Here is a 26951-nt window from a genome sequence, read left to right as displayed (position 1 = left end):
GTTGCTGGGAATTGAACTTAGGACCTCTGGAAGAACAGCCAGCACTCCTAACCTCTGAACCATCTCTTCAGCCCAGTAGACTTATTCTTAATTAAGAATGCCCGGCCTTAGCTTGGCTTGTTTCTAGCTAGCTTTTCTAAATTAAAAACCCTGCTTCTCTTTAACTCTGGGCTATTCTATATATCTCTCTTTGCTTTCTACTCTGTGGCTGGCGGTGTGGGTGGCTGGCTGGCCCCTGGCATCCTCCTGTCCTTTTCTTGCTCCCCCCCACCTTCACCCCCCACTTCTCTTCCCTAGATTTCTCCTCCTATTTATTCTCTCTGCATGCCAGCCCTGCCTATCCTTTCTCCTGCCTAGCTACTGGCTGTCCAGATCTTTATTAGACCAATCAGGCAAAGTAACACGTTAACTTTACAGAATTAAACAAATGCAACATAAAAATGCAACACATCTTTGCATCATTAAACAAATATTTCACAGCACAGATGAACGTAATGCATCTTCAATTCCACTATGTGTCTTAATCATTACAAAATGTCCCTGCTTCATTCTTGCTTACTTTATCTGGTATTAACAGATATTCTAGTGTTACTATGGCAGCACAGCATCTCTCTCACATCTATTATCCATTCATCCATCCATCCGTCCATCCATGAGCCAGGTCTTATTTCATATACTAGGCTGGCCTTGAACTCAGAAATCATCTGTCTCAAGTGCTAGGATTAATGGCAGGTACCAACAACCTGGTTCCATCTACTTATTTTCAGTAAAATATGTCTCCTATAGACAGTATTACTGTTGGGTCTTGCTTTTTAAGTCTAGCTTATGAATCTTTGCCTTTTAATTAGAATGTGTGATTTATATTTAGTATAATTATTAATGTAACAGGATTCAGATCTATACTTCAAAGTATTTGCTTTCCTTTTCTCCAACTTGGTTTTCATTTTCTCCCGTCTCCATTAAGTAAACTTAGTTTGGTCAAGAACATTTTTTTTTTTTTTTTTTTTTTTTTTTTTTAATTTTTTGAGACAGGGTTTCTCTGTGTAGTTTTGCGCCTTTCCTGGAACTCACTTGGTAGACCAGGCTGGCCTCGAACTCACAGAAATCCGCTCTGCCTCCCGAGTGCTGGTATTAAAGGCGTGCGCCACCACCGCCCTGCAAGAACTTTTTTTTAAAGAAGTACTTTTAAATTTTATTTGTAAGGGTACTTTGCCTATGTGTGTATCTATGACCATATGCATGCCTGGTGCTCTAAGGCCAGAAGAGGGTGTTGGATCTCCTGGAACTGGAATTACAGATGGTTGTTAGTTCCTATGTGGGTGTTGGGAATTGAATCTAGGTCCTCTAGAAGAGCAGCCAGTGACTGCTAAGCCTTCTCTTCAGCCCCTATCACCCCAGCTTTTTAAAAACTAAAATCTAATTACATCATTTTCTCCCACCCCTTTTTTCCCTTTAACCCCTTCCATGTATCCCACCTGTGTGTTCTCTCTCAGATACAGTCTCTTTTTCTTTGTTGTTGCACACATACACATATTTCTAAGTATATAAGCACAACCTGTTCAGTCCGTAAAATGTTACTTGTATGTATATGATTCCAGGTCTGACTACCTGGTATTAGATAACTTTAAAGGAGAATCTACTACCACTACTTTATTAAACTAGCATAATTCCTAACTACATTGTAAATATTTATACTTATACCCACAGGTAAGTATAGTTCTCATCTATCACTGGTCTTTTGATGAGTCTTTTTATTTTTAGTGGTTGTTTCAAGAATTACAATATACATCCTGCTTATTGTCAGTTGACCAGACTGGTCCCCAGTCAAGAGATCCACCTGCCCCTGCCTCTCAAGTGCTGGGATTATAGGTGCACCACCAACACCCCACTTTTTTTTGTTTGTTTTTTTGAGACCGAGTCTCTCTGTGCAGTCTGATAGTCTTGGAACTAACTCTGTAGACTAGGCTGGCCTCCAACTGAGATCTGCCTACTTCTACCTCCTGAGAATTAAAGATTTGGACCACCATGCATGTACCTATGTTTTCTCGATGTTCTTCTCATACTTGTAGTTCCAATAACTTGAGTGAGAAAGACGCTCTGAGGGCCAGCCAATTCTTAGAAGAGTTAGCAAGGGTTTATATGAGATAAACTACCCAATCTAGAATCTACATATTTTTACACATTATATCAATATTGTACTTACTCTTTACCAAGTCAGAAGGAATTAGATAAATTACCGGCAACCCTTTTATCCCAACTCCTTCCAGGATTATTCAAACTGGCCAGATAGGTCTGTTAGTCACTGCATGCTGTCAGAATCTAACAGCATACTGGAAGGTGGGTATGTATGGTAGGTAGCTCATGTCTATAACCTCAGTAGGGAGGCAGGACTGTGAATTTGAGGCCAACATAGGCTAATATAATAAGGCGCTGCTTGCTCCCTGCCATCACTACCAAAAATAAAGCCAAATAACTATGTTAGTTTACTCTTTTTTTCCCCCCGAGACAGGGTTTCTCTGTGTAGCTTTGCGCCTTTCCTGGATCTTGCTCTGTAGCCCAGGCTGGCCTTGAACTCACAGAGATCCACCTGCCTCTGCCTTCCAAGTGCTGGGATTAAAGGCGTGCGCCACCACTGCCTGGCTAGTTTACTCTTATGGCTCCTTCTGCCACCTCTCTCAAACTAGGGCTTCCCCAAGTTGCCATGCATATCACATTCCTTCCTTTGGGAATCTTAAGAAAAATCTCCTTTGAAGATACTGATCTCCCCGTGTTATCTATCACTCAGTAACTTTCATAAATTTACATCTTAATGGTAAAAATAAGACGAACAACTAAATGCATTGTAAAGAAATTAAGAGAAAGGAAAAAAGAGTATTTTAAAATTAAATTCATTTGAGGGACCATACGACTAGCCTAGAGTATTACTATTTCCTTACTGCAGTTCTATCTGGCAGTAAATTCCTAGTTTGTCTTCACATGAAAACATCTCCATTTTGACTTTTGTTGTTTGGTATTACTTATTACTGGATACACAATTCTAACTTGACTTTTTTTGTTCTTTCCAAGGCCTGACATCTATTAGTGACTTCTGAATACACCATAGTACTTTGTATCTCCACCCCTACATACGATGTACTGTTTTTGTGCGTCTGTCCCCACAATGTTTGGATGTGCTTCATTATCATTCATACTATAAAAAACTATGGGTCTTTTCCAGTCTGTAAACTCAGGGTTTGATTTTCAACAATTATAGGAAACTAGAATTTTTTTTTTGGGGGGGGGGGTGCGTCTCACTATAACCTAAGCAGGCATGGGCCTAACACTGTTTTTTTTTTTCAAATGCACTTTCTGCCCCTCACCTTGTCTACTGGTATAGTACTTCTGATACTAGATGGTTGCTGATGTTCTATCTGTATTCTTTCTCCCAATATTTTCTGTCCTTTAGATTGGCTAATTTTAAGATTTTAAGTGTTTACCAATGTTCTGTCATCTTCAATCTTTTAGCCTGTCCAGTGAATTTTTCATTTCTAGAATTTCAATAAGTTAAGTTGTAAAGACTTCCTAATTTCTTTTTAAGATTTCCTTTTGTTCATTCTTTTTTTTTTTTTTTTTTTTTTTTGGTTTTCAAGACAGGATTTCTCTGTAGCTTTGGAGCCTGTCCTGGACTAGTTCTGTAGACCAGGCTGGCCTCGAACTCACAGAGATCTGCCTGCCTCTGCCTCCCGAGTGCTGGGATTTCAGGTGTGCGCCACCGCCGCCCGGCCTTGTTCATTCTTTAAAAGAATATTTTTCTAATGTGTTTGGGTAGCATAACAATCATTTTAAACATTCTTGTCACCGAATTTAAACTTGGATTATCTCTGGATCAGTCCTTAGAAACTACTCCTCAGAACTACTTGGTCTTGTGGCCTTGTTTTGTTTTTCTTGCCCACCCCCCTAACAGTTTTGGATGTATCTTTGACACTATGAAGGTTATTTGAGACAGGCTCTGGATTACTATATATTCCCTTTAAGTAAGTGTATATGTATACGTAGTGTGTGTGTGTGTGTGTGTGTGTGTATGTATGTATGTATATATTAAAAGGTTGTTTCATCAGGAGAATTCACTATTTGAACTCAAAATGGATTCAAGTAGAAAACAACTGTAATTTTCAGATTTTGGATGCTTGAAGGCTACCTGCCCTTTCTAGAGGTGCAGCCCCCCTCACCCCTTAATAAATCTCCTCTGTGCTGAGAACTTGTTGTCTATGTGTTCTGAGCGGACTCCTCCCAAGGGCCTCCCTTACAAATACAGAACAGTTAACTACTACTCGAGGGTTCTTTTTTTGGATTACAATGAGTTAATTACCCAAAAATTTCCAAGTTATTTGGCCACAAAACTAACTCTGGAATGTACGTATTAAACTACTACTACTGGGTTGGGGATTTAACTCAGTGGTAGAGCACTTGCCTAGCAAGCGCAAGGCCCTGGGTTCGATCTTCTGCTCAAAAAAAACAAAAAACCAAAAAAAAAACAAAAACAAAAACAAAAAAAACAAAAAACCAAAACCAAAACCCTACCACTACTACTACTACTACTACTACTACTACTACTACTGTAAAAGGTTTTTTACTTAGCTAATTGGTACCCTCTAAAAATTTTTCATTTAAAATTTTAGACAAATGAAACTAGGCTTGTGCATATACAGATGTGGGTATATTCATGTGATTGCATGTATGTCTACACATGAATGCCACATATGAGTCAAAGCTATAGGAGAATCCTCTCTGGAGTGTTTTTTTGTGTTTGTTTTTTTTAAGATTTTGAGATTGGTCTCCTGATGGCCAGGAACTCAGCAAGTTCAGCTGGCTAGTCACGAATCCCCACATTTTTCATCAACCCAGCGTTGAGATGACCAGCCTGTGCCTCCAAACCTAGCCTTTTGTTCTGAGACTGAGCTCACCCTCCCCAAGCTTGCTTATCAAGCACTTACTTGACCGGCTATCTCCCCAGCCTTTCAACAACTTTGCATACAAAAAAGCATTTTAGTAGTTTAATGACAGTGTATTTTAAGATACATACTTTTAAATAAGTTTTTAAACAGGAAACATTGTAGTTTTATAATTCATATTTCTTAGTTGTTTTTCTCACTTACCTTTTTCTTTGTCCACTCTAATGACAACTACACACTCATTTCTGCCAATGCGGATCAGTTTGTTTATAGAACGGATACGTCTTCTGGACAATTCACTAAGAAGAATCATGCCTTCGATGTTATTGTATTCCAATAAGCTGACGTAAGCCCCCATTTCAGCAATGGACCTTACATTCACCATCACTACATCTTCCACCTCAGGGAATTTGTGTTGATAAAATCTACAACTTAGACCCGGCATTCTGCAATTTAAACAAACAAACAAATAAATAAATAAAGTGAATTTTGTAGACCCTCACAATGAAAACACAACAAAGGAAAACAGACTCTAGTCTTCTCATCTCTTTAAACGTCAGAAAATGGACAGATATCCAGGAACCAAATTTTAGTTTTTATTTGCTCCACAGTTTTGTAATGCTTAGATAATCACTTTCAGAGGAACCATAAAAAATAATGACTATCTATAAAGTGCTGTGAGATCTAAGGATTAAAGGAATATGTCAAGAGTAAAACACTATTTTAATATTACCATTTAAGTAGGACATCGTGGTGCACACCTGTAATCTCAAAGCTCTGGAGGTTGAGCCAGAAGGATCATAAGTTTAAAGACAGCCTGGGTTATACAGCTAGATGCTATCGCAAAGCAAAACCCCCAAACACAGTAAACCGGCACCCAACATTGAAGAACTATCACAGACCAGGAGGCATCACTATAACACGATTGTTAACATTACTGAAGCTATTCTTTCTCCAAGCCAGCTCAGATGGTATCCCCTACCACACAGCATACAAAGGGAAGACTACTCCTTAACCATATGGCAAATGTTACAAGCAGCCCTTTTGTATGCTGTGGACTGAGCGAAGTTCCTAGTTACTCAAGTAGCAAATCTTTTCTTACTTGCCTTTCATGAACTGCACCCCTAGTCTATTATCACTGTAGCAAAAACTACAGCTCACAACCTAAAAATTTATTAAGGGGCTGGAGAGATGGCTCAGAGGTTGAGAGCAAATGCAGGTTCGGTTTCCAGCACACTCTGCTCACACCCATCTGTAACTACAGTTCAGGGGAATCTGATGTCCACTTCTGGCCTCTGCGGGCACTTCATGCACACAACACCTATGGCACGTGCCTTTAATCCCAGCACTTGGGACGTAGAGGCAGATAGACTACTACATAGAGAAACCCTGGGGGGGGGGGGCGACTATTTATTTCCTTTTAAAACAAGTAATTAATCCACAGTCATTATAATTTCTAAGTTGTATTAGTCTCCAACAGTTCAAGACACTAGGGTCTTGCCTATGCTAGGGAAGTACTTCACCACCAAGCTCTGTCCCAGTCCTTCTACTTTATTTTTACTAACAAATATGCCTAATCTTAAGAAGAGCTCCATAAATCTCCACAGTTCAAGTGTCTTTTAATCTCCATCCATTAACAATATTCAAAATTATTCCCTTTGATCCACCCAATTTCCAGCACCATCTCTTTAGTGACCCATATGCTGAAATTCCTACTGGTTAGCACTATACTTTAAAAAACGAAGTCCTCAGACTTTAATTGTAGCTGAGGACTTTTATGTTTTCCTATTACTCATAACCTACTTACTGTGTCAGAGCTCAGAAGACACATAGCAAATAACACCTGAAGGCCTAAGGAACTCATTGTGAAATTCTGGTGACTTACTTCCTTGTTAATTGGGAATAAGACATCAACAGAATTAGATACTCAGCCATGTTTAGTGTCATAGACCTTTAATCCCAGCACCCAGAAGGCAGAGGCAGGCAGATTTCTGAGTTTGAGACCAGCTTGGTCTACAGAGTGAGGTCCAGGACAGCCAGGGTTAGACAGAGAAACCCTGTCTCAAAAAAACCAACCAACCAACCAAGAATGAGGCTCTACACCCAGCATATGGAACAACAAAATTCTGTCCCGGTAAGGTTTGAAAACTACTACCTGACATGCACATATTTCTATTACAGACCGAGAACATGTATGTGGGACTTATATATGCTTATATCAGGTAGGGCTATTATTACATGATCTTAGTCCACTGCCTAGCTCTTTGAGGTATCACTTTCTCTCTAGTTCTCCCTATTTGTAGATAAGGAAATGGAGGGGCGGGCCCAGCAACTTGCTCCTTTATATAATACTGATATGCAGTGAAAGTCAAGATTTGAGCCTATTAAATTTTGAACCAGTCTGTGCTCTTAAAATCTGGATAAATTATTAAGAAATATCCGGGCGGTCCCACGCCTTTAATCCCAGCACTTGGGAGGCAGAGGCAGGCGGATCTTTGTGAGTTCCAGGCCAGCCTGGTCTACAGAACAAGATTCAGAGCAAAGCTACACAGAGAAACCTTGTCTCAAAAAAACAAAAACAAACAAATAAATAAAAATAAAATAAAAATAAAAAACATCACAACTAGAAACATCTAACATAAACAAAAAGTAATACTGATATATATAGTCCGTGTCAGAAACACACCACAACTTAGGCTAAGCTATCAGGACAGAACAAACAGTACTGTTTAGGCAAAAGTAACGTGTGCCAGGCTCACTTCTTGCAGCTCAACAAAACACGGATTCAGTAAACAAAAGAAATCCGACACTCAGCTAGAATCACCCATTTGGAAACAGTTGTTTCATTTTTAAACAGTGCTTCTCTTAAGGGTGGGGGTGCAAAAGTTTTCGAATACCTGTTTATAGAGAACTTGAGAATTAAACAGACTTTCAATGAATAAATGTGGAATAATTTTAGGAGATTTAACAGCTATTAATCATATTTATTCAGCAAATTTCCCCAAACAGTAAAAGTGATGCTGGTTGAAGATATAAGCAGCAGCGTAAGAGGACACGAAAGGGAGATGCAGCTGCTACTTTAGAAGGCACAAATCTTTTTTTTCCAAGATGTAAATAATGGGACACTGCTAATGCTACATACAGTAGAAAGAAAGTAGCCTAAAACTACAAAGGAATTCCTGTCTTATTGGCTGACTTCCCAAATCACTTTATGAAATGCTAGTAACTTTTTAAAACAATTTTTAAAAGCCCATTCTTATTCTGTCAATGAAACAGAAATCAAACATTCATTCAGTCCTCTCCATAATATTCAAAGTATTCTGACTTCTTCATTTCGCAATTTTGGGTAGACACTACTAAGTACCAAACAATACAGACCCAAATTTTAGGACTACAAGGTGCTATGACAAAAAGCACAGAGAAGGAATGAACAGGAAACCGAGGAACATAAATATTAAATGACCTCAATAATTCAAGGACAAATACGTAAGTATTAAAAACACACACTTCCTCTGGTTAACAGCTCTCCCTAGGTGTCCTGAAACTCACTTTGTAGACCAGGCTGGCTTCGAACTCACATGCCACTGCCTCCTGAGGGCAGGCAAACCCAGTCTTTATTTTATTTTATTTTCGAGACAAGGTTTCTATGTGTAGCTTTGTGCCTTTCCTGGATCTCATTCTGTAGACCAGGCTGGCCTGGAACTCACAGAGATCTGCCTGCCTCTGCCTCCCAAGGGCTGGGATTACAGGTGTGCTAAGTCTGATGTGTCTTTTATTTACAAAGCCTCAATATATCACAGTATGATAATACTGATAAGAGTTCTCCCTTCCCACTTTTAGACAGTTTCACTGTGCAGCTCTGGCTGGCCTCAAGCTCCCAGAGCGCCTGCCTCTACATCCCGAGTGCTGGATTCAAGACGTGTCCACCACACGCCACCCCTCAAACTCAAGATCCCACTTCTGCCTTTAGAGTAGGTGAGATTACAGGCACACACCATCACACAGGTGGTGATGTTGTTCTGATGTTTAAAAAAAAAAAAAAGCCACTTTTCAAAAGATATTCTCCAAATTCGAAGTTAATTTCAAATACCTTCCATTATCAGTACTCTGCCCCTGTCAACAGTAGGTACGACTTCTAGAACCAGTAGTCACGGAAATAAACCTTCCAAAATAAAGTGTGCTGTGTCGGGAAAAGGCCTGTTCTAAAGTTTAACACTACAACACCTTCTGAGGTGCCATCTGGCGTCATATGCACTGAAAAAAAGGTACAAGTTCATGAAAAACACTGACACTTCCGAGGAACTGTCGCGCCCCCCCCCCCAACAATTTAATGAGGAGAAAAAACAAGACTTCTCAGATGCACCCTTTTTTCAAGAAACAATGTTTCTTCCGTAATAAGAATGGAAGCACACTAAAATTCGTGTGTGTCCGTGTTATTAAAGAGCCCCATGAGTGTGAACACACATTTAACTAACTCTAAAGCTTTCCTTAATATTAGGCTTCCAGCTTCCATAATTAAAAAGATCCCAGTGCTAGTCTCGCAGTAGCCCGAACAGGGCAAATAACACCCCCTAATACCATGAGTTTCAATTCCAGGGATGATCCACTCTACCAAAACGCACAACCAGAGCGAAAACTCAACGCTCTTCAACTGTAATGGTCACACTATGGACTATCTGGGACCTTTTTTACTTAGACATGGTGGTCTAGCCTACTGGTCCTATGGCGAAGACTTGGGTCTCCACTGAGTCAGAGGAAAGTTTTGGCAGTATCCTGGGGCGGGGGCGGGGGGGGGGGAGCCCAAATTCTCAGGCCGGGTAAAAGCAGAGCGCTCGATCGTGCTGAGCAGGGGTGCGGTGTCGGGGCGTTCTCCAGCGGCTTCCCCAACCCCAAGGTGTCTTTTCCTTAAGGAGGCTGTAAAACCCCTCCATGGGGTGCCTCCGCCCGTACAACCACGTTTCCGGCTCCCAGGACCAGACCCCGGACTGGCGAGAGGACCTAGGGAGTAACCAGCCGGCTGTGGCGACGGGACCCAGGCACTTCCCGCGCACGGACGGGAAAGGGGGGCTGAGAGCCCGGGCCTGGCCGCGCTCGACCACTCCTGTCACCGGACATAACTAAGGCGAATTCCCGGGGAAAGCGAGCTGCGGGGCCACTCACCTGAGCTGTATGCGTCAATCCCGAGCTGGGCTCCCACGCCGTGCTCCTTAACGCCAACGAAGAGACTCGGTACACCAGCACCGGACGCCGAACCTCCTCAGCGTGCGCTTCGCTCAACCCAGCGCGCATGCGGACCCACCGCCCACTGCGCAAGCGCCGAGAGAGAAGGCCCTTCGTTACCACTAACCATAGAGTCTTGGTCCTCCTAATGTGAGCGGCGTGAGCCGCGGGACGACCGGGGAAGTACGTTTCCTTGGTTCTTGGTAGATCGGGCGGAGGCAACTTGCGGGGTTTAAAGAAAGGGGTAAGATTCTGTTCCTGGCTCCAGAATGGATTACTTTAAGTTTTAGCCAACCAAGAGATGGCGCTGTGACGGACGGTGGGACGCTGAGGAAGGGGAGGGGCGTGATCTTCTGACCCGTCACTCAGAACAGGCTGCGATCTGCGTCGGCGAGCTGCCGGCGGGAGGGGAGGCGAAGGGATCCGGAATTCCGGCCCCGGCGCGCCTCCACATCCGGGCATTCCTCAAGCCCAGCCCTCTCCTCCCTCTCAAGTCCTCGGGCTGTAGGAACCGGAAGTGGGGACCGGTCTCCCTGTAGCCTCTTAGCAACGCGAGAGGGTCAAGTGACACCATCAGCTGACTCCGGAGGAGGGAGGCGCTGGGGTGGCCGGTTCTGGAGGGGCTGCAGTCGCGATTGCCCTGCCGGGGGCCCGAGCCCAACAGTCAGCGCCAGGATGTCGGGCAAAGACCGGATTGAAATCTTCCCTTCGCGAATGTAAGTGAAAGGATGGGACAAGTGGCACCGGGCTCAGGAACCCCTTCCCGGAGCGCATTCCTGCGTACCCGTGGCCACCAGCGAGCTTCCTTGGTTTTGGGGGCCGGGGTCTGCCCATGAGTTCAGAGCGAGGCTTCCTTCGGGCCCCCTCACCTGTCCCAACGAAAAGGGGTCCGTCCGCCTGCTGGCGTTTTGGAGGTCTGATGTCATTACTCATTTTTCCTCCCCGCGCACCCTCTGAGCTACACACACAGTTTACATAACTGAGCCGTCGCCATCTCCGCCTCCCAGGGCTCATCAGCGCTGAGGGGTGAGATGTAGAAGTTTAGATGGTTTTGACCGAAGCTCTCAGACGGAAGTCATGTGATGAGAAGCATATAGACGGCCCCTACGCCAAATGGCATTGAACGGGTCGCCCTGTCGGTTTTAATCTTGGATCCCGTCAAATGTCACCTGCTGTGGGAAGATAGACCTGCGCCTTGTGATAAGCGTACTTTTTGTTCTACCTCTAGCCGTCACTCATGACGTCGTCACGCGGATATCTGTTTGGTGGGATCTTTCTCTCCCACCAATCTGTGGGCTGTATCCTGGATGAGGAAGGCATCTTTAAATGCATAGGAGGTTCTCAAAAACGTCCCTTGAACCCTCGCCCTGGGACCGGCTCAGTTGCAGGGTGCCTTTCTGTGTTGGCCTACATCTTTGTCAGGGGAAATGACGTTTGTATAGGCATTTTTGAAGGTTTCACAAATATGCTTAATAACTTGTAGAGAGTAAAGATTGCTCTCATTTATGCTCTTTTTGTCCCATAGGAAGGAGACAGTTTTTACTCTGATATTTAGGTTTTCTCATTGAGGTCCTGTTTTGGGGTGGGTGGAGTATGTGTGTGATGCTGAATTTTTTGTTTTCCTTATCCTATCTTTTTTTTTTCTCCTCACAGAATCCGAGGACTCTTTAAATAGTCATATTTAAATCCCCGACTGAATTTCTGTCTCTGCCAGAATGTGTATAGTTCTGAATGAATGAAAAAGAGTTTTAATTAGTTTTTAAAGGACTTTTTAACTGTCACCTCACTGACTTTGAACTGGCAGACTGTACTAACTGTACAGACGGGCTAGCTGTGGAAGAGATGCAGTGCCTGTGGAACAGATAAAGATCCTGACTTCCCCAGGGCGATCTCGAACTCAGCATGCTATGACCCCATCCAGACTTCACTGAGACACCAGATTCCAACATGGCTTCTGGAAACAGAAGGCTTTGCCCCTAGGATGGCCCCAGTCCTCCCTCATTCCGATTACAATGCCGCTGAGTAGCAGTAGCCCAGAGGCAGAGCTCTTGCCTAGCACAGGCAAGGCCCTGGGCTGAACCCCCCAGCACCTCAAAAGTAAAAATCACGATGCCTGCCCGAAACAAACAAAACTCAAAGTCGACAGAAGAACTAGTTACTTGTTTTAGCTAACATCTGATCCTAGAACTCATTTCCATAGAACATTTATTAAAAAGGGGTTTTTAAAATTATAATTGGATATATATTTTTTATAACTCATAAATGTGTCAGGGACCTGAGCGTGCCCTTCTTTGAAAGGTCATCAGCCAGAAGGATGGCTTCTCTGTGTCTCTGTATCTGGGAGGCTAGACTCCTAATTTGTATAATTGTCAGCACACAGACGCAGCTGACCTAGCCACAGGGTGGACTCACCATCCCTTAGTGATTTTCATTTTTCTGGCTCTGCTTGGGTCTTACTCATGCTTTTAAAATGCCCAGGCATGTCTGCATACACCAGAATGGAGCTTACTTGTTTTTTTTTTTTTTCCTTGCTGTCAGTGGTCTCGCTGTTTTAAATAATGTCTGTCCATATTCAATCACTATTCACAACACTGATATGTTTTTATTTTTATTTAGGAGCATTTAATTTAGGACTAGCGGGTAAAAATGGGCTTCTTTTGGGCTTAGGCAAGAAAAATGATAGGCATGTAAGGGGGAAAACTTATTTGAGAGCGCTCAGCCTGCTGGGTGAGAGGAAGTCAGGTGTAGGAAGTACATGTTTTTCCCACAGCCTGACAGCAGGCTCTTTGTCATACAGTCAGATGTCTTTGATTCAGCAGGGGACACAGTCACTGTTTTAGCTGAAGGTCACATTTGTTGCTTTGCTTTTTTGTAGGGCCAAGCAGCTCTGAAACAGAAAAGAACAGGTCTAACAGCCATGGTCTAGATCACACAGGACTGATTTTGGTTCCACTTGCATACACTTGGCACTGTTGTCCTGTGAAATGTTGCCTTCATTCAGGCATCACCAGAGAAAAGGAAACAAGTTTAGGTGGAAGCAGAAGATGTGGCTCAACCATATATGGTAGAGCCCTTGGTCAACATGCACAATGCCCTGGCTTTCAGCTACCAGCACCACATAAAACTGGGTGTGATGGCATATGCCTGAAGCCCAGCACTCAAGAAGCAGAGGCAGGGGTTCAAAACCAGCCTGAGATACATAAGACTCTGTCTCAAGCTGGAAAAGGGGGGTGGGGCACAAAAACTAGTTAATAGAAATCAGGTAAATTCTAGGTTCTTATAAATGTTCAGGCAAATCACCCTTTTTTCTTTTCTTTCTTTGTCTTTAAAAAAAAAAAATCTGTGGCATGGTCTCATGTGTCCCAGGCTAGTCTCTAACTCATTATCTATCCCAGGCTGGCCTTCAACTTCCAATCTTCTTGCCTCTACCTCCCCAGTGCTGGGATTACAGGCGTTCACCACTCCATCTCCAGCTCTAGTTACTCTCCAGTCTCACTAACTGAAAACTTCCTGCTCACTGCTTGTGGTTGGGGCTAGGCTGGCTGATCAGGGAGCTGTCAGCATCTGTCTGTCTCTGTCTACCAGTGCTGGGGCTCCAGGCACATGCAGGCATGCGTGGCTGTCTACCTGGGTACTGGATCCTTATGCTCGAAAAGCAAGTGCTCTTACACGCTGACTCCTCTCCCCAGCCCCTCATCCAATCTTTTGAATCTTAATCCTGGTATTTGGTGTCAACAGTGCAGAATGTTTTGTGTACACATCGGTGTGGATGGCTCTTGTTTAGGGCGGAAACTGAAGCAACTTCTGGCGAGGCTGCTCTCTGCAGTCCCCCACCACTAACCACCTGTCAGATGGAGAACTGACCAGGTGCTGCAGCTGAACATCTTTCCGGGCCAGGCAATGTGGAATTGGGGTCTGCTGAACCTAGCTTTGAGCCACCTCTTGAGTCTTGGGCAAGTTACAGGAATCAAATCCAGTTCAAATTCCCACCTGCTTGTTCTTCAGTGAGAAACTGTGGGGAAATTGCTCTACTTTTCTGAGCCCCACTGTCCTGAAGTTAATGTCTAAGGTTTTTTCCCATTTGTAGAATTACCAGTTACCTTGACCTCTTAGTGAAAGTTTTAGTAATCAAAGGATTTGCCCACAGATTCACTAATACATGCTATTTTGCTGTTGTGTCTGGACTGAGCAGTCTGTTGAGAGATTATATTACCGAAACAGTTTTTTTCACTATTTAATTTTATGTCATGTGACAACTAAAACAGCAATATCACTTTCCACTATTCTTACTTTACTTTGCTGTTGGAACTTCTGGTGAGGAAAAATTGCAGTAAGTTTAGGAGGCTTCACTCAGAGGTTAGCTTGCCATTTACAGGTCTTGTATATGCATTTGTTACTGGACACATTTAAAAATTCATTCATTAGCCAGGCGATGGTGGTACACGCCTGTAATCCCAGCACTCGGGAGGCAAAGCTAGGCAGATCAAGAGCGAGATCCAGGAAAGGTGCAAAGCTACACAGAGAAACCCTGTCTCGGAAAAACAAACAAACAAAACAAAACAAAAACAAAAAAATTCATTCACAACTGATAATAGGGTCTTGGTTTATGACAGGGAAGCACTTGAACACCATGCAGTAATAGAAATGTAATGTAATGCATCATTGTGTATAGAGTGTAGAATGTACCAGAAAATGTAGCAGTAAAAAAGTGAGCTTATGTTTTACCCAAGCCTCATGGCCTGAAGAAAGCTATGCCTTGTTTCTGTGAGTCCTTTGTAGATCTGTTCTTTGCACCTGAATGAGCACGTTCATTTCTCTGTTCTCGTGAGACAGCACCTCTGCTGTGGAGGTATTTTTTTGTGTGTCTTTTTGGAGTGGTGACAGTACGTGTTTGTGGTTTTTTTTAGGGCTCAGACCATCATGAAGGCCCGATTGAAAGGAGCACAGACTGGTCGCAACCTCCTGAAGAAGAAATCTGATGCCTTAACCCTTCGATTTCGGCAGATCCTGAAGAAGATAATAGAGGTAGAGTAAGCTGGCTTGAGCAGTGTATCTATGTAATGTATGGCTAAGGAAAATCAAGTATGCCTTTGGCACTTACATTTTCCTCCCTCCATGTTCCTCCCTGCCCCTGCCCCCTTTCTTTCTGGTGGTGGGGATTGAGCATAGAGCCTTATGTATGCTAAATACATACCTTATCACTGAGGTAAATATCTACTTCCTAATTTTTCTTTACATTATTTAAGTCAATTTTTCTCCTTTCAAAAATAATAATCCTTTATAGTAGGTGTAATAATAGAGAACGGGGCAGTGGTGGCACATGCCTTTAATCCCAGCACTCGGGAGGCAGAGACAGGAGGATCTCTGTGAGTTTGAGGCCAACCTGGACTACAGAGCAAGATCCAGGATAGGCACCAAAACTACACAGAGAAACTCTGTCTTGAAAAACCAAAAAAAAAAAAAAAAAAAAATGAAAAAAAAATAGAGACCAGCTGGAACATGCACACATACAGATTTAAGTTGCCAAGAATCATTTTAACACCTAAACTGTCATAGGTTTACAGAGCCATGTGATCTGATCTGTGCCTTGCCTGCCTCTTTGACCTCATGTAGAGTGCTCTTCCTGATGCCCACATCCAGGGCCTTTTCATTCCGTTGTATGACAAATGCTTCTATCTTAGTCCTTTTAAAATTGAGATAGCCCAGGAGGGTCTTGAACTTGAACTCAGGGCAGTTCTTCTGCTTCAGTCTCTCAGGGCTGGGATTACAGGCATAAGGTGTAGTATCTGGCTCCCAGAACTTCTTTTGACTGGCTCATCTGGTTGTTCTGATCTCTCAGAGAGGCCATGGCTGATCATCCAGTCTGAAGTGGCTACTTTTTTCACTTGGGTCACATCTCCTCGTTTTAGTCTTACGCCAGTACAGACTACTGCATGGTGGTTCTTACCTGATGGTGTCACTCCTACTAGAGAATTGAAATTCCAGAGAGTAAGGACTTGGTCTTTTGGGCACTCTAGTTCCCGTGCCTGAACTAGTGCCAGCACATAGTAGGTTCTGTTCAGTGGTTATCTTGGGCAAATAGTGGGTGAATTATACAGAATTGTGTGTAAACGATACAGATTCATTCTCAAACCTGAAGATTCCTTTGCTAGGTCTCCTCTTGTCTCCAGCAGCCCCGTTTCTCATTTCCCTGAGTTAGTTTTAGGTACATTCTAAATATGAATTTGTTTATTGTAGTATGTGTGTGTGTGTGTGTGTGGCGGTCAGAGGACTGCATCAGGAGTTGGTTCTTGCCTTCCGTCTTGGTGAGGCAGTGTCTCCTAGTACCTGCTGCTGACCTGTGTACTCCAGACTGTATGCCCAAATGATTCTTCTAGCCCCGCCTACTGTCTCATGACAGGAGTGCTGCCATCACAGATGTGTGCCACTGTGTGCTTTTTTTTCCTGAGGCAGGGTCTCACTCTGTAATTCTGGCTGGCTTAGAACTCTAGATGAAGACCAGCCTGACCTTGAATTCAGAGAGCTCTGCCTGCTTCTACTTCCCAAGCACTGGAATTAAAGGTGTGCACCACCATGCCCAGCCCTTCTGGCTTTCCCATGGGTTCTGGGGATCAAGACCAAGTCATCAGGTGCTTTTTGCCCTCTGAGCTGTCTCTCTGGCCCGTGTCTGTAAAGCGTACTCCCAGAGTGTTGTGTGCATACACATGGATTTTTAAAATAACAGTAGTAGAAAATTCTGGAGTGTTTTTGCCTTGCTCCCCACTCGCTTACTCCATGATACAACACAGCTTTACATGTCAGTACATAAATCTGCTTACTGTAACACCTGAATGGTATTCTTCTGAGAATAATGGAATAATGATATGGCTGTTGTCCAGCGTTTAGTCTTTTTTGGTTTTTCGAGAGAGGGTTTCTCTGTGTAGTTTTGGTGCCTACCCTGGAACTAGCTCTGTGGACCAGGCTGGCCTGGAACTCACAGAGATCCTCCTGCCTCTGCCTCCCGAGTGCTGGTGAATTTCTTCCCTTTTCATTTGAAAAAGGCCAGTATACATTCTGGTAAATATATAAAACACTAAAAATATTTCCTTCAGATCTGTAAACTAAAGGACAACTGAGATCTCTTTGACCCTCTTAGATTCGAACCTATGGACTTAAAATTGCTAGGCAAGTGCTCTTCCACTGAACTACCCCCCCCCTATTAAAAAAGTAAATAAAATGATTAAAAATCCTTTTTATTTTGGTCAGTACTAAGTCTCCCCTCTCTCTCCCCTCACCCTGCTTTTAGATAGGGTGTCACTTACAGGCCAGTTGGAGGCTGGCCTTTACATCAGCCCTCCTGCTTCTGTCTTCCAGCGCTGGGATTGATTCTGTGTGAACCACTGGGCCTGGGAGTCCTTATAGATCTAAATTATACAAGGCTTAGAAAGGCTTAAAAGGGCTAGGGAAATACTGTTTTATTTTTACTTTATTGTTACATATTTATTTTGAGAGAGAGTCTTACCTTTTTGCCCAGTTTGCCCCCGAATTCATGGGCTCAAGCAATCCTCTGGACTTGTTTCATCTTCTGAATAATTGTGACTACAGGTGTGTAACACTATAACACTACACCTGGCTTGCTGGCTGCCAGCCTGGCCCTAGTTTCATTAAGAGACCTTGTCTCAAGCAAGTAAGATAGAGAGTCATAGAACAGGACCACTGATAACCTTCTGCACATACATCTGACGTGTGTGTGTGTGTGTGTGTGTGTGTGAGATAGATAGATAGATAGATAGAGAGAGAGAGAGAGAGGGGGGCGGGGGGAGAGAAAAGTCCTTCTGTTGAATATGCATTGATCTCCTTTTTAGGGATCCTGACCCAAACTGTTCAAAACTTGAGCTTTGTATTTCTGGTTATTAAATCAGTTTTTGATGTTGATACTTCATATGAAATGCTGACCATTGAAGGAACCATGGTATGATTTGTTGTTGGTTTATGCTTTCTCAGACTAAAATGCTGATGGGTGAAGTAATGAGAGAAGCTGCCTTTTCATTGGCTGAGGCCAAGTTCACAGCAGGGGACTTCAGGTAAGATGACAGGACAGGGTGTTTCCAGTTCATAATTTCCTAACGTTTTCACGGAGAATGTACGAACATTAAAGACAAAGGCTACAGCCATAGGAATACTTCTAACATCCTAACCTCAACCCCACTGCCTGTTACCTTCCCAATGTGTCTTGTTTATAGTGGCAAGCACAGAAGTCTTGTTGTTTTGAAGCCCGTTTTCATTTTACATTGTGTTCTAAACATTTTCCCATTTCGCAGGTTTGTCCTCTGAAGAAGTCTGATAACCTATTAACCTTTTCTTCTACTGCCACATCTTTGAGTTGAATGCTAGATTTTTGAAATCTGAGGGAATGAACTGTGAACATTCCATACATACTTATTTTTGTTTCTAGGATACATTTTTTGAGATTGGAATCCATTATTCAAAATGGAGAGCTTTTGGCTTTTATCACGTCCTAGTTTGACAAAACGCACATACCGGCTTGCAAATGGATTATGCCCATTTAGTTCCTCATGATCCCCTAAGTAACTGTGGAGAAAAGTGGTGTTACTCCGATTTTGATGAAAGTGTTTCTGAGAGTCCATGGCTAGTTAGGGACAGAGGTGGACGTTGCTTTCTGGACTTTTTAGTTTTCTTGTCTAGTGAAATGGACCCCACTTAAACTGTAGGAGCTTTTCCTGCCAGGAAGGCTTACAGCTGAGGGCCACGAGGCCAGGTGAGTTGAGTAGCAGGTTACTGTCTGCCAGTGCTGGTAGGGTCATAGAATGGGCTGTTCTTACTTTCCCAGCAGAAGGGGAACATTAGTAGAGTGCGTCTTAGTGGTTATGGGGAAATTCTCTTTTTTTTGGTAACACATGGCGAGCTGGATGACATCAGAACAATGTTAGGATAACAACTGGGAAATAGCAGCTTATCCAGCTGAACAGCAAACCTAGAGGAAAGAATTTTCTTCAGTGTTCTGCTAGGCGTACACCCTCTGAAGTCACATACCCACTTGTGACTGAAACAGCCGTCCACATACTTTAAGTTGGTTGTCCGCCGGCTAGGGAGTTAGCTGTTTGTTCTGCGCTCTCTCAGGGCCTCTGCTGGCACTAGTGAGTTCTCTGCTCTGGAGGAAAGATGATTACCAAAAACATAAAGTGACTTTTTACTCCTGTTTTCAACGCTGAAACTGTCCAGTGGGTCCCTATTGATTTATTTCTTCAAAATTTTTTCCTTCTCTCTTTCTTCTTTCTTCCTTTCTCTTTCTTTTCTTTCCCCCAGCACCACAGTTATCCAAAATGTAAATAAAGCACAAGTGAAGATCCGTGCAAAGAAAGATAATGTAGCAGGTAAGTGACCAGCCCTGGTGGGGTAAGTGAGAGTCCCTGGTGGGGTAAAGGTGACATTTACAGCTAATCAGCTGCACGACAACATCTTAATCTCTCAGTTTCTCTTAAATAATAACAGCTTGATGGCATGTTAAGACCTTAGCTTACCTAGTACTCAGGATAATTTGACTTTTGAGTAGAAGCAAACTCTTGGGAAGACAAATTCTTAAATACAGTACCTGAAGCCATTTACAGTTCCAGACTTAATCTCTCAGTTTAGTGTTTGGTTTGGTATTTGATACTTTGTATATAAAACAGCACAGCTCTCAGGAGGCAGAGGCTAACTAACTGATCTCAAAGTTCCAGGCCAGCCTGTTCTACATAGTGAAACCTTGTCTTAAGAAAGGAAGAAAGAAAGAGAGAGAGAGAGAGAGAGAGAGAGAGAGAGAGAAGAAGAAGAAGAAGAAGAAGAAGAAGAAGAAGAAGAAGAAGAAGAAGAAGAAGAAGAACAAAGAAAGAAAGAAAGGAAGGAAGGAAAGAAGGAAGAGGAAAGGAAAGGAAAGGAAGGAAGGAAAGAAAGAAGGAAAGAGGGAGGGAGGAAAGAGAGAGAAAGGAAGGAAGGAAAGAGAGAGAGAGAGGAAGGAAGGAAGGAAGGAAGGAAAGAGAGAGGAAGGAAGGAAGGAAGGAGAGAGAGAGAGAGAGAGAGAGAGAGAGAGAGAGAGAGAGCGAGCAAGCGAGAAAGCCGCCCGGGCTACATAGGCTATTCTAGAAGAGCCAGAATCCTTCCAAGGTGGGGGAAATAGAAGAACCAAGCCCGGTTTGTTTGTGAATCCACATCTCTGTCTTCACTTAACAGGCGTTACCCTGCCAGTGTTTGAGCATTACCATGAAGGAGCTGACAGTAAGTGTGGACACCTTAAGATGCCTAATTTTAACTGAGAAACAGTTGGTCGTCAGTGGCCATTTAAAAATATGAGGCTTTGTCTTTTATTACCAGTTCACTAACTAGACTTTGGTGTTTTTCCTTTGGTTAAACTGTATTCACCCTGGATTATTTATATTTTCTGGTGTGTGTCTTTTAAAAGTAGAATAAGATCTTATATTCTGTGGTGCATTCTGAATGCTGGATGTCTACATAGTTTTAGCTCACTTCAAGCTTTTTGGAATTGTTCCTTTCCTAATTTGGCAGCATTAGTGAGGATAAGTAACACTGTTTAGTCTTCCTCCAAGTGATGAAGTAGTTAACCTTATCCCATATAAAAATACTCTTTCTTCTGCCTCGTCTGTCTGATTGGTTCATGAACTTGCTCATTGAATTGTGCAGAATGTTAATTGTGGCTCACATAAAGGAATAGTCATCTGTACAGAAAGTTTCCATGTAGTAATGGCACTGACCACTATTAGCTAATTCATCAAGCTAGTGAAGTGATTCAGTTTCCTCTAGAGGGCTGGTGATGTAGCTCTGTGCTAAAACGTTGTCTAGTGTGTTTAGTTTTGGATTCCATCCTCAACACACACACACACACACACACACACACACACACACACACACACACACACACACTTCTTACCCAAGTTCTGTTTAGTATTTATAGAATGTCGTCATCTAAGCATACAGCCATTACCAACTATCTCAATCAGACAAGCCGTGGTAACCTGCAAGAAACCCTGAAGATGGGCTTGTTGACCTTCCTCAGAGAGAAGGTACGATCATGAGATCCTTAGCTGAGAGTCTAGTCGTTCCCTCAGGCATTTCGTTCTAGCTGCACATGTCTCTGGGGTGTATATAGAACACTGAAGACTAACTAAAGGGGAACCTAAACTATGCAGCTTGAGGGAAGTTAACTATACTAGGAGGAGACTTTCCTTCCTGTGAGGCAACTTTTGGGGTCACCACATCCCTATAATATAAGCCCAATAAACTCACTAGTCCACCAAGCTCGACTGAAGTGGAATTGCTAGCTTGGTCTGTCGTTGGTGCCCTGTTGGGTGAGCAGACACCTGTTCACGTGAGCCTGGGATAGGTATTTTGTGTTTGGCATTTGCATTTAGTAGAAGTTAGTGAGTTTGTCTTTCCATGTTTGTTATTATTCTGAATTATCTTCCTTTTGGAAATTCATGGAGGATTATTTGCTCCCAAATTAAAAATGTTGTCTGACTGGCTCTTTCAGGCTATGAACTGACTGGCTTAGCCAGAGGTGGGGAACAGCTGGCTAAACTAAAGAGGAATTATGCCAAAGCAGTGGAACTACTGGTGGAACTGGCTTCACTGCAGGTGCGTGACAGCTAGAACTCTCCAGCGTGGCCTCTGACAGTCACGTGGGCAACGTCAGGGCTTGTGGTGGAGCACACTTAACTCAGCTGAGCCTGGTGAAACAAGGCTGGAGTGGCGGCTTCTGCTCACCCGCCTTTGCTCGTCGTTAGCAAAGTGCATGTGTAGTGGTGCGCCTGCACTCGGCTAGACGGGAACAGCAGTGGTTGTTACTGGAGTTAATGCACATGAACCATGGTCTGTGTATGTGGCCAGTCACTGCATATCTAGGTTAGCAATGAATGGTTGCTTCTCCATGCAAGCAGCACTCATTCTATAGAATCTCAAGTGAATTCTCTGTTTCTAAGGCAGGCTGCAAAGTTAGTTGTGTTTGGGTTTCCAAATGTTTTCTGTTAAGTGCAGTTGGGTCAAGAGAACAGGCATGACTGATCGTGGAGACATGCGCTTGTTAATAATTTGTCCTTTTATTTTAGACTTCCTTTGTTACTCTGGATGAAGCTATCAAGATAACCAACAGGCGTGTAAATGCCATTGAACATGGTGAGTCCAAGCTGCTGGGAGGTGCTTTGTTCATCCCCACCCACCACTACCACCCCACCCCGCCCGCTTGTTAGGCAGCGGCTAGTACTCAGCAGGCCCAGCATTCCAGGTTGAGAGGTAGATGTGCCCCTGCCACAGTGTAGAGAGCAGTGTGTCTGGCAGCACGAAAACAGGGCACATCCTGAGGAGCTCCAGGTCTTGGAATGCCATACACTTCTGCTCATTCATCCAATTAGCAAAGGTCTGTTCCTTACGAGCCTTGGGGCTTTCTGAACTTCTGTCCATTGGGGGAGTGATAGCTGTTGATTTTTTGGGGTTTTTTTTTGTTTTTTTAAACACATTAAATCTTTAAATCTCCTCTTTAGGCTATTCTGGTCTCATTTTGCTACATTTATTTTCTGTCTTTTATGCAACTATTTTAAAAATACAACTATGTTAACAATGTTCTTGGCTGAAGACCTCAGTTTCCATGAAAGAAATCCCTCAGCTGTATATGGCCACATTACTTGGTGGTACCTTTGTCCAGGCTAGGCAAGTGTTGTACCGCTGAGCTTCACCATCCCCAGAAACACAGTTCTTGTCTGCTTTCCAGTGTCAGTCTTTGTTTCTCTGAACTTCCATCCAAACACAATGGGTAAGGTTACTAGTTCTCAACTTAAGGAGAGGAGGAACAGTCTATGGAAAGCAGCACTGAATGAGATAGAATGGTTCCAGCATTCTCTCCTTTCGGGTTTTAACCGTGATGTTCTAGTGTATTTAAGCTAACATCTGGCTTATTGTGACCCGTTCAGGTAGATTTAGTAGCACCCAGCGTTAGATCTGTTTGGGCCCAATCTTGCTATCTGTATGTAGAAAGGATCCTGGAAGGGCACGTGCCAAAATAATGACAAGGTGATTTTATTTGCCTGGATTACATCTCTTTTTTAATTTTTTCCAAGTTCTCTTCTTTAAGTATACATTATTTCTACAATTAGAAAATAATAAGTTCTGTACAGCTAAATATTGGTAATTTTTTGAAAGGGCATTAAGTTCTCACATATGTATATTTTTAAACTCTAGTTATCATTCCCCGGATTGAACGCACCCTTGCCTATATCATCACAGAGCTGGATGAGAGAGAGCGAGAAGAATTCTATAGGTTTGTTGGTTTTTTTCCCCCCATACACTACAATCTCAGTTTGCTTAGTGACAAATTTACTTATGTTCTTTTGAATAAGCAGTTTATTTTATTCTGTTAAAAAAAAAAACAAGAAATAAATGTTGGGCATGTGGTGCTTGCTTATAATCCCAGAACTCAGAAGGCAAGACTGTGCTTAAGGCTAGCCTGGGCTATATCGGAATATGTACTCTGAGACAGTAAGATGAAAGAAGAAAAGACAGTCGTCCTAGTTACCTGCATCTTGGTCTTCCATTTCAGTTTACTGTGGTTAACCGCAGTCCACAAATATTCAGTGGAAGGGGAGAGACCTAGTATGCAGATTTTCAGCTGTGTGCTCTTCAAGTAGTGTGAGAGATGTTGGCGCTGTGCTATCGATGACGCATCATTTCAGCTAACATACCCACCCTGTACACTCACTTCCTGCTGGCAGTCACTTGGTTGCTGTCGTGGCACAGTGGCTCTGTGTTCACAGAGGCTGTATCTCCTTTATGGAAAGAGGTGAAAGTTTTTGACTTAAGGAAACATTTGTTAAGCCCTCACTGTACTTAATTTTTAAATTAAACTTTATTGATTTTTCACACTTGCCTTAGTGTACAGACACAGAGCTTAGGCACTGAGGGCTGACTGTGCATGAAGAGGGGTACTATACAACATGGTTTCAGATCTATGTGTCTTGTGGTGTCTCCACTGCAGAGTGGGACGACTTCCCAAAGGCTGTGGAGATCGGTGTCGTGTTCTGCACATAGATCAAACATGGCAGCTCCAAAGATTTATGCCTTTCAGAAAAACTAGAAGGTTATTCTTTAAAACAAAAAGAGTGAGTGGGTTGGATGTCTCCTATGTAAAACCTGAGATGAGAAATTAATCAAGCTAGCCACTCAATTCACCGCACATTGAATACAGGCAGGTGATAGAAAGTACTTGGGCACTCCCAACTAAAGAATCACACCACTAGAGAATTAGCACAGTACATGGTGAGGAAAGCGATACCCACAGCTTGTTCATGGATTAGATTACAGCAGTAGTGGCAAGCACTAACCAACGGGCCATGCTCTAGGTTTGTGGAAGTGGAGGTGGGTGTTAGGAGCATGCGGGAAGCAGCTCAGTGTGACGTAGAATTGTAGTTACCATTCATGTTCATGGTTGTCGTGATCCCAAAAGTTTGAAAACAGAATGCTCAGAATCTGTCCCGTTACAGGATGGATTTCAAGTTTTACTTAATGTCGGCTAAGGTGTCTGCAATCAGATATTAATAGGATCTTCCCTCAGACATATTAAAATGGCTTTTAAATGACAGAAAAAGAAAGTAGTCAGACTCTAGTTTTCCAGGGTGCATGGCCTAGTCACAGAACCTGAGGATGTTCGTGTTCCTTGGCACCGAGACAGAAGTCTCCTTTCTGCAGGCTAAAGAAAATACAGGAGAAGAAAAAGATTATCAAGGAGAAATTCGAGAAGGAGTTGGAGCAGCGGCGAGCAGCTGGGGAAGTGATGGAACCTGCCAACCTGCTGGCTGAGGAGAAGGATGAGGACCTGCTGTTTGAGTGACAGCCCTTCGCCCCTCAGACCCAGCTCCATTTTAGCTCAGTGTGTAGGTTTGGTATGTGTGGGTATTTATTTTGGCATAACAATTTCCCTGGCTGTAAGATTAAGGATGCCCCGTGAGACCATTTCTCCTGCATCAGAATTCAGCCACCACTCGTCACAGCTGAGTGAGATTGTACAACATGCTCAGCAGCTTACATCGTTTCCTCTGTGAGAGTGTCGTACAGTTCTTTTTAAGTAGTTTCATTGGTCCTTGCAGTCACGGTCTCAGCCAACTGCAGCGAGCAGCCTTCGTTCCTGCCCACTCGCCAACCTTGGCGCTGTTGTGCGAGAGTCCGCAGCCACTGTTGCGTTACTGTGGTCTCTTCAGCCCTACATCTATCTTTCTTTGCACAATAAGTCTGCCTGTAATGGAAGCAGCTCTGCCCATTTCAATGTGACTTATGAACAGAGTAAAATGATTTTAAAAACATGTTGTTTCTTTTTCTTTTTACTAAGAATGGTGGTTATGGCCTTGTTTCGGATCAGTGACCTTATTGCCACTCAAGCTTTTACCAAAGACAAGTAGCTATCCCTGTCTCAGTGTGTTACTTGGTTTATTTGAGATAGTTACTGCATTTTGGAGTACTAGTAAGTATTGGTGGAATTATTAAGGCCACTCCACGTAGTTAAAAGGGAAGTTTATTTTGTGGGGTAACTTATAAATGAAGGGGTAGGTCGCAGAGTCTGGCAAGGTAGAGGGTAGTCCGGCGGCGGCGTTCTCTGGAGAACTCTGCTCGGTCCACCTCTCGCGTCCGGCGTCCCGGAACCAAGAGAGTGAGTTCTTCCCGATCCTTCGTCTTCTGCTTCCTCCTCTGCCCCGCCTTGTGGGTGTGACCATTACCGAAGCCTCAGTGGGGGTTGGAACTTCCAGGCCAATGCTGGGATGCCTATCCACTACAAGTAAGTAACTGCCAGTACTAAGCAGGCTTTATAACACGTCTTTCCTAATCTAAGAACGATACTAATCCCTACTTTGGACTAACCAGATAACTTTGGATGTTTTAGAAGTCTTTTACGAAGATGAGATGCCAAAGTGGACAGACCAGGTAGTGCCTTGAGTTTTCATACATTTTTTTTTTCTTTTTTTTTTTTTTTTTTCTTTTTCGAGACAGGGTTTCCCTGTGTAGTTTTGCGCCTTTCCTGGGACTCACTCTGTAGCCCAGGCTGGCCTCGAACTCACAGAGATCTGCCTGGCTCTGCCTCCCCAGTGCTGGGATTAAAGGCGTGCGTCACCACTGCCCGGCTGCCTTGCGTTTTCAGAATTGTCTGATTTGGCATGACTGTCTGATTCCTGACTGTAATGTAAGCAGTTCCAGGCATTCTGGGCTTTGACTGAGCACGACAGTTACGGGAGTGACACTAATATCACAGGAGAACCGCTGTCACAAGGTGGACTTTGGAAGACGTTAAATGATTTTGGAAACATTTAGGACTATTTGCCAGGCACTCACTGTTTTGTGTGTTTATGTTCTCAAAATAACCAACCATATTAAGGTTTTGTTTTTTGTTTTTTAAGTGGTGCTAGGGAGTAGACCCATGGCCTCATAAGCAAGCATTTATATTAAGTCACATCCCCAGTCCAAAAATACATATTTTAGCTCATTCCGTGGAATAAAAATTGAGACACATTGGAGCTTGAGTAATTGCTTTTAAATTAAAAGGCTGGAAAATGATGATGGTGAATCCAGAATTTAACCCAAGTAGTCTAACTTCAATTGTATAAAGGATTGTATTATTGTGTGTATGGGTACGTAGAGGTAGAGGAGTGTGTGTACCACAGTTCACACAAGTCAGTTTTCCCTTTGACCATGTGGATCCCAGGATGGAACTTGGTAACCTTCATCCATTGAACCATCTCACTGACCCTACCTTCACAGGTTCACACTTAACCT

At 43.2% G+C, this 26951-nt stretch overlaps 2 protein-coding genes across 4 annotated transcripts in view; one reads left to right on the top strand and one right to left on the bottom strand.

Moving 5' to 3' along the window:
• The window catches only part of Eif2s1 (eukaryotic translation initiation factor 2 subunit alpha), a 28350-nt gene extending 17912 nt beyond the window's left edge, over window positions 1-10438 (bottom strand). The window contains exons 1-2 of one of the 3 annotated variants that reach the window (XM_036205619.1): window positions 10092-10438; window positions 5136-5377 (exon numbers count right to left, since the gene is read on the bottom strand). In XM_036205619.1, coding sequence (XP_036061512.1) covers window positions 5136-5376 — 241 coding nt within the window. In that variant the 5' untranslated portion in view covers window position 5377; window positions 10092-10438. The remainder of the gene's footprint in view (window positions 1-5135; window positions 5378-10091) is intronic. The other 2 variants (XM_036205620.1, XM_036205618.1) reach the window with 2 other exon arrangements.
• A 187-nt stretch (window positions 10439-10625) lies between these two features.
• Atp6v1d (ATPase H+ transporting V1 subunit D) lies at window positions 10626-25489 on the top strand. The gene is made up of 9 exons (XM_036205621.1): window positions 10626-10867; window positions 15059-15176; window positions 18135-18214; window positions 19458-19525; window positions 20361-20405; window positions 21676-21779; window positions 22250-22316; window positions 23376-23454; window positions 24879-25489. The coding sequence occupies exons 1-9, from the start codon at window positions 10827-10829 to the stop codon at window positions 25018-25020; spliced, it is 744 nt and encodes a 247-aa protein (XP_036061514.1). The 5' UTR covers window positions 10626-10826; the 3' UTR covers window positions 25021-25489.
• Window positions 25490-26951: the final 1462 nt, after the last annotated feature.

This window comes from Onychomys torridus, chromosome 14, assembly GCF_903995425.1.
Source record: "Onychomys torridus chromosome 14, mOncTor1.1, whole genome shotgun sequence".
Taxonomy (NCBI): Eukaryota; Metazoa; Chordata; class Mammalia; order Rodentia; family Cricetidae; genus Onychomys; species Onychomys torridus.
Note: the sequence above shows the minus strand (reverse complement) of the source record. Positions and strands in the feature narration are given on the sequence as shown.

Excerpts from the sequence above, each read along its gene's own strand:
- Atp6v1d (XM_036205621.1), top strand. The coding sequence starts at position 10,827 with ATGTCGGGCAAAGACCGGATTGAAATCTTCCCTTCGCGAAT. Across the intron at positions 18,215-19,457 it reads TTCACAGCAGGGGACTTCAG|CACCACAGTTATCCAAAATG; the intron begins GTAAGATGACAG and ends TCTTTCCCCCAG. Across the intron at positions 21,780-22,249 it reads TGGAACTGGCTTCACTGCAG|ACTTCCTTTGTTACTCTGGA; the intron begins GTGCGTGACAGC and ends CTTTTATTTTAG.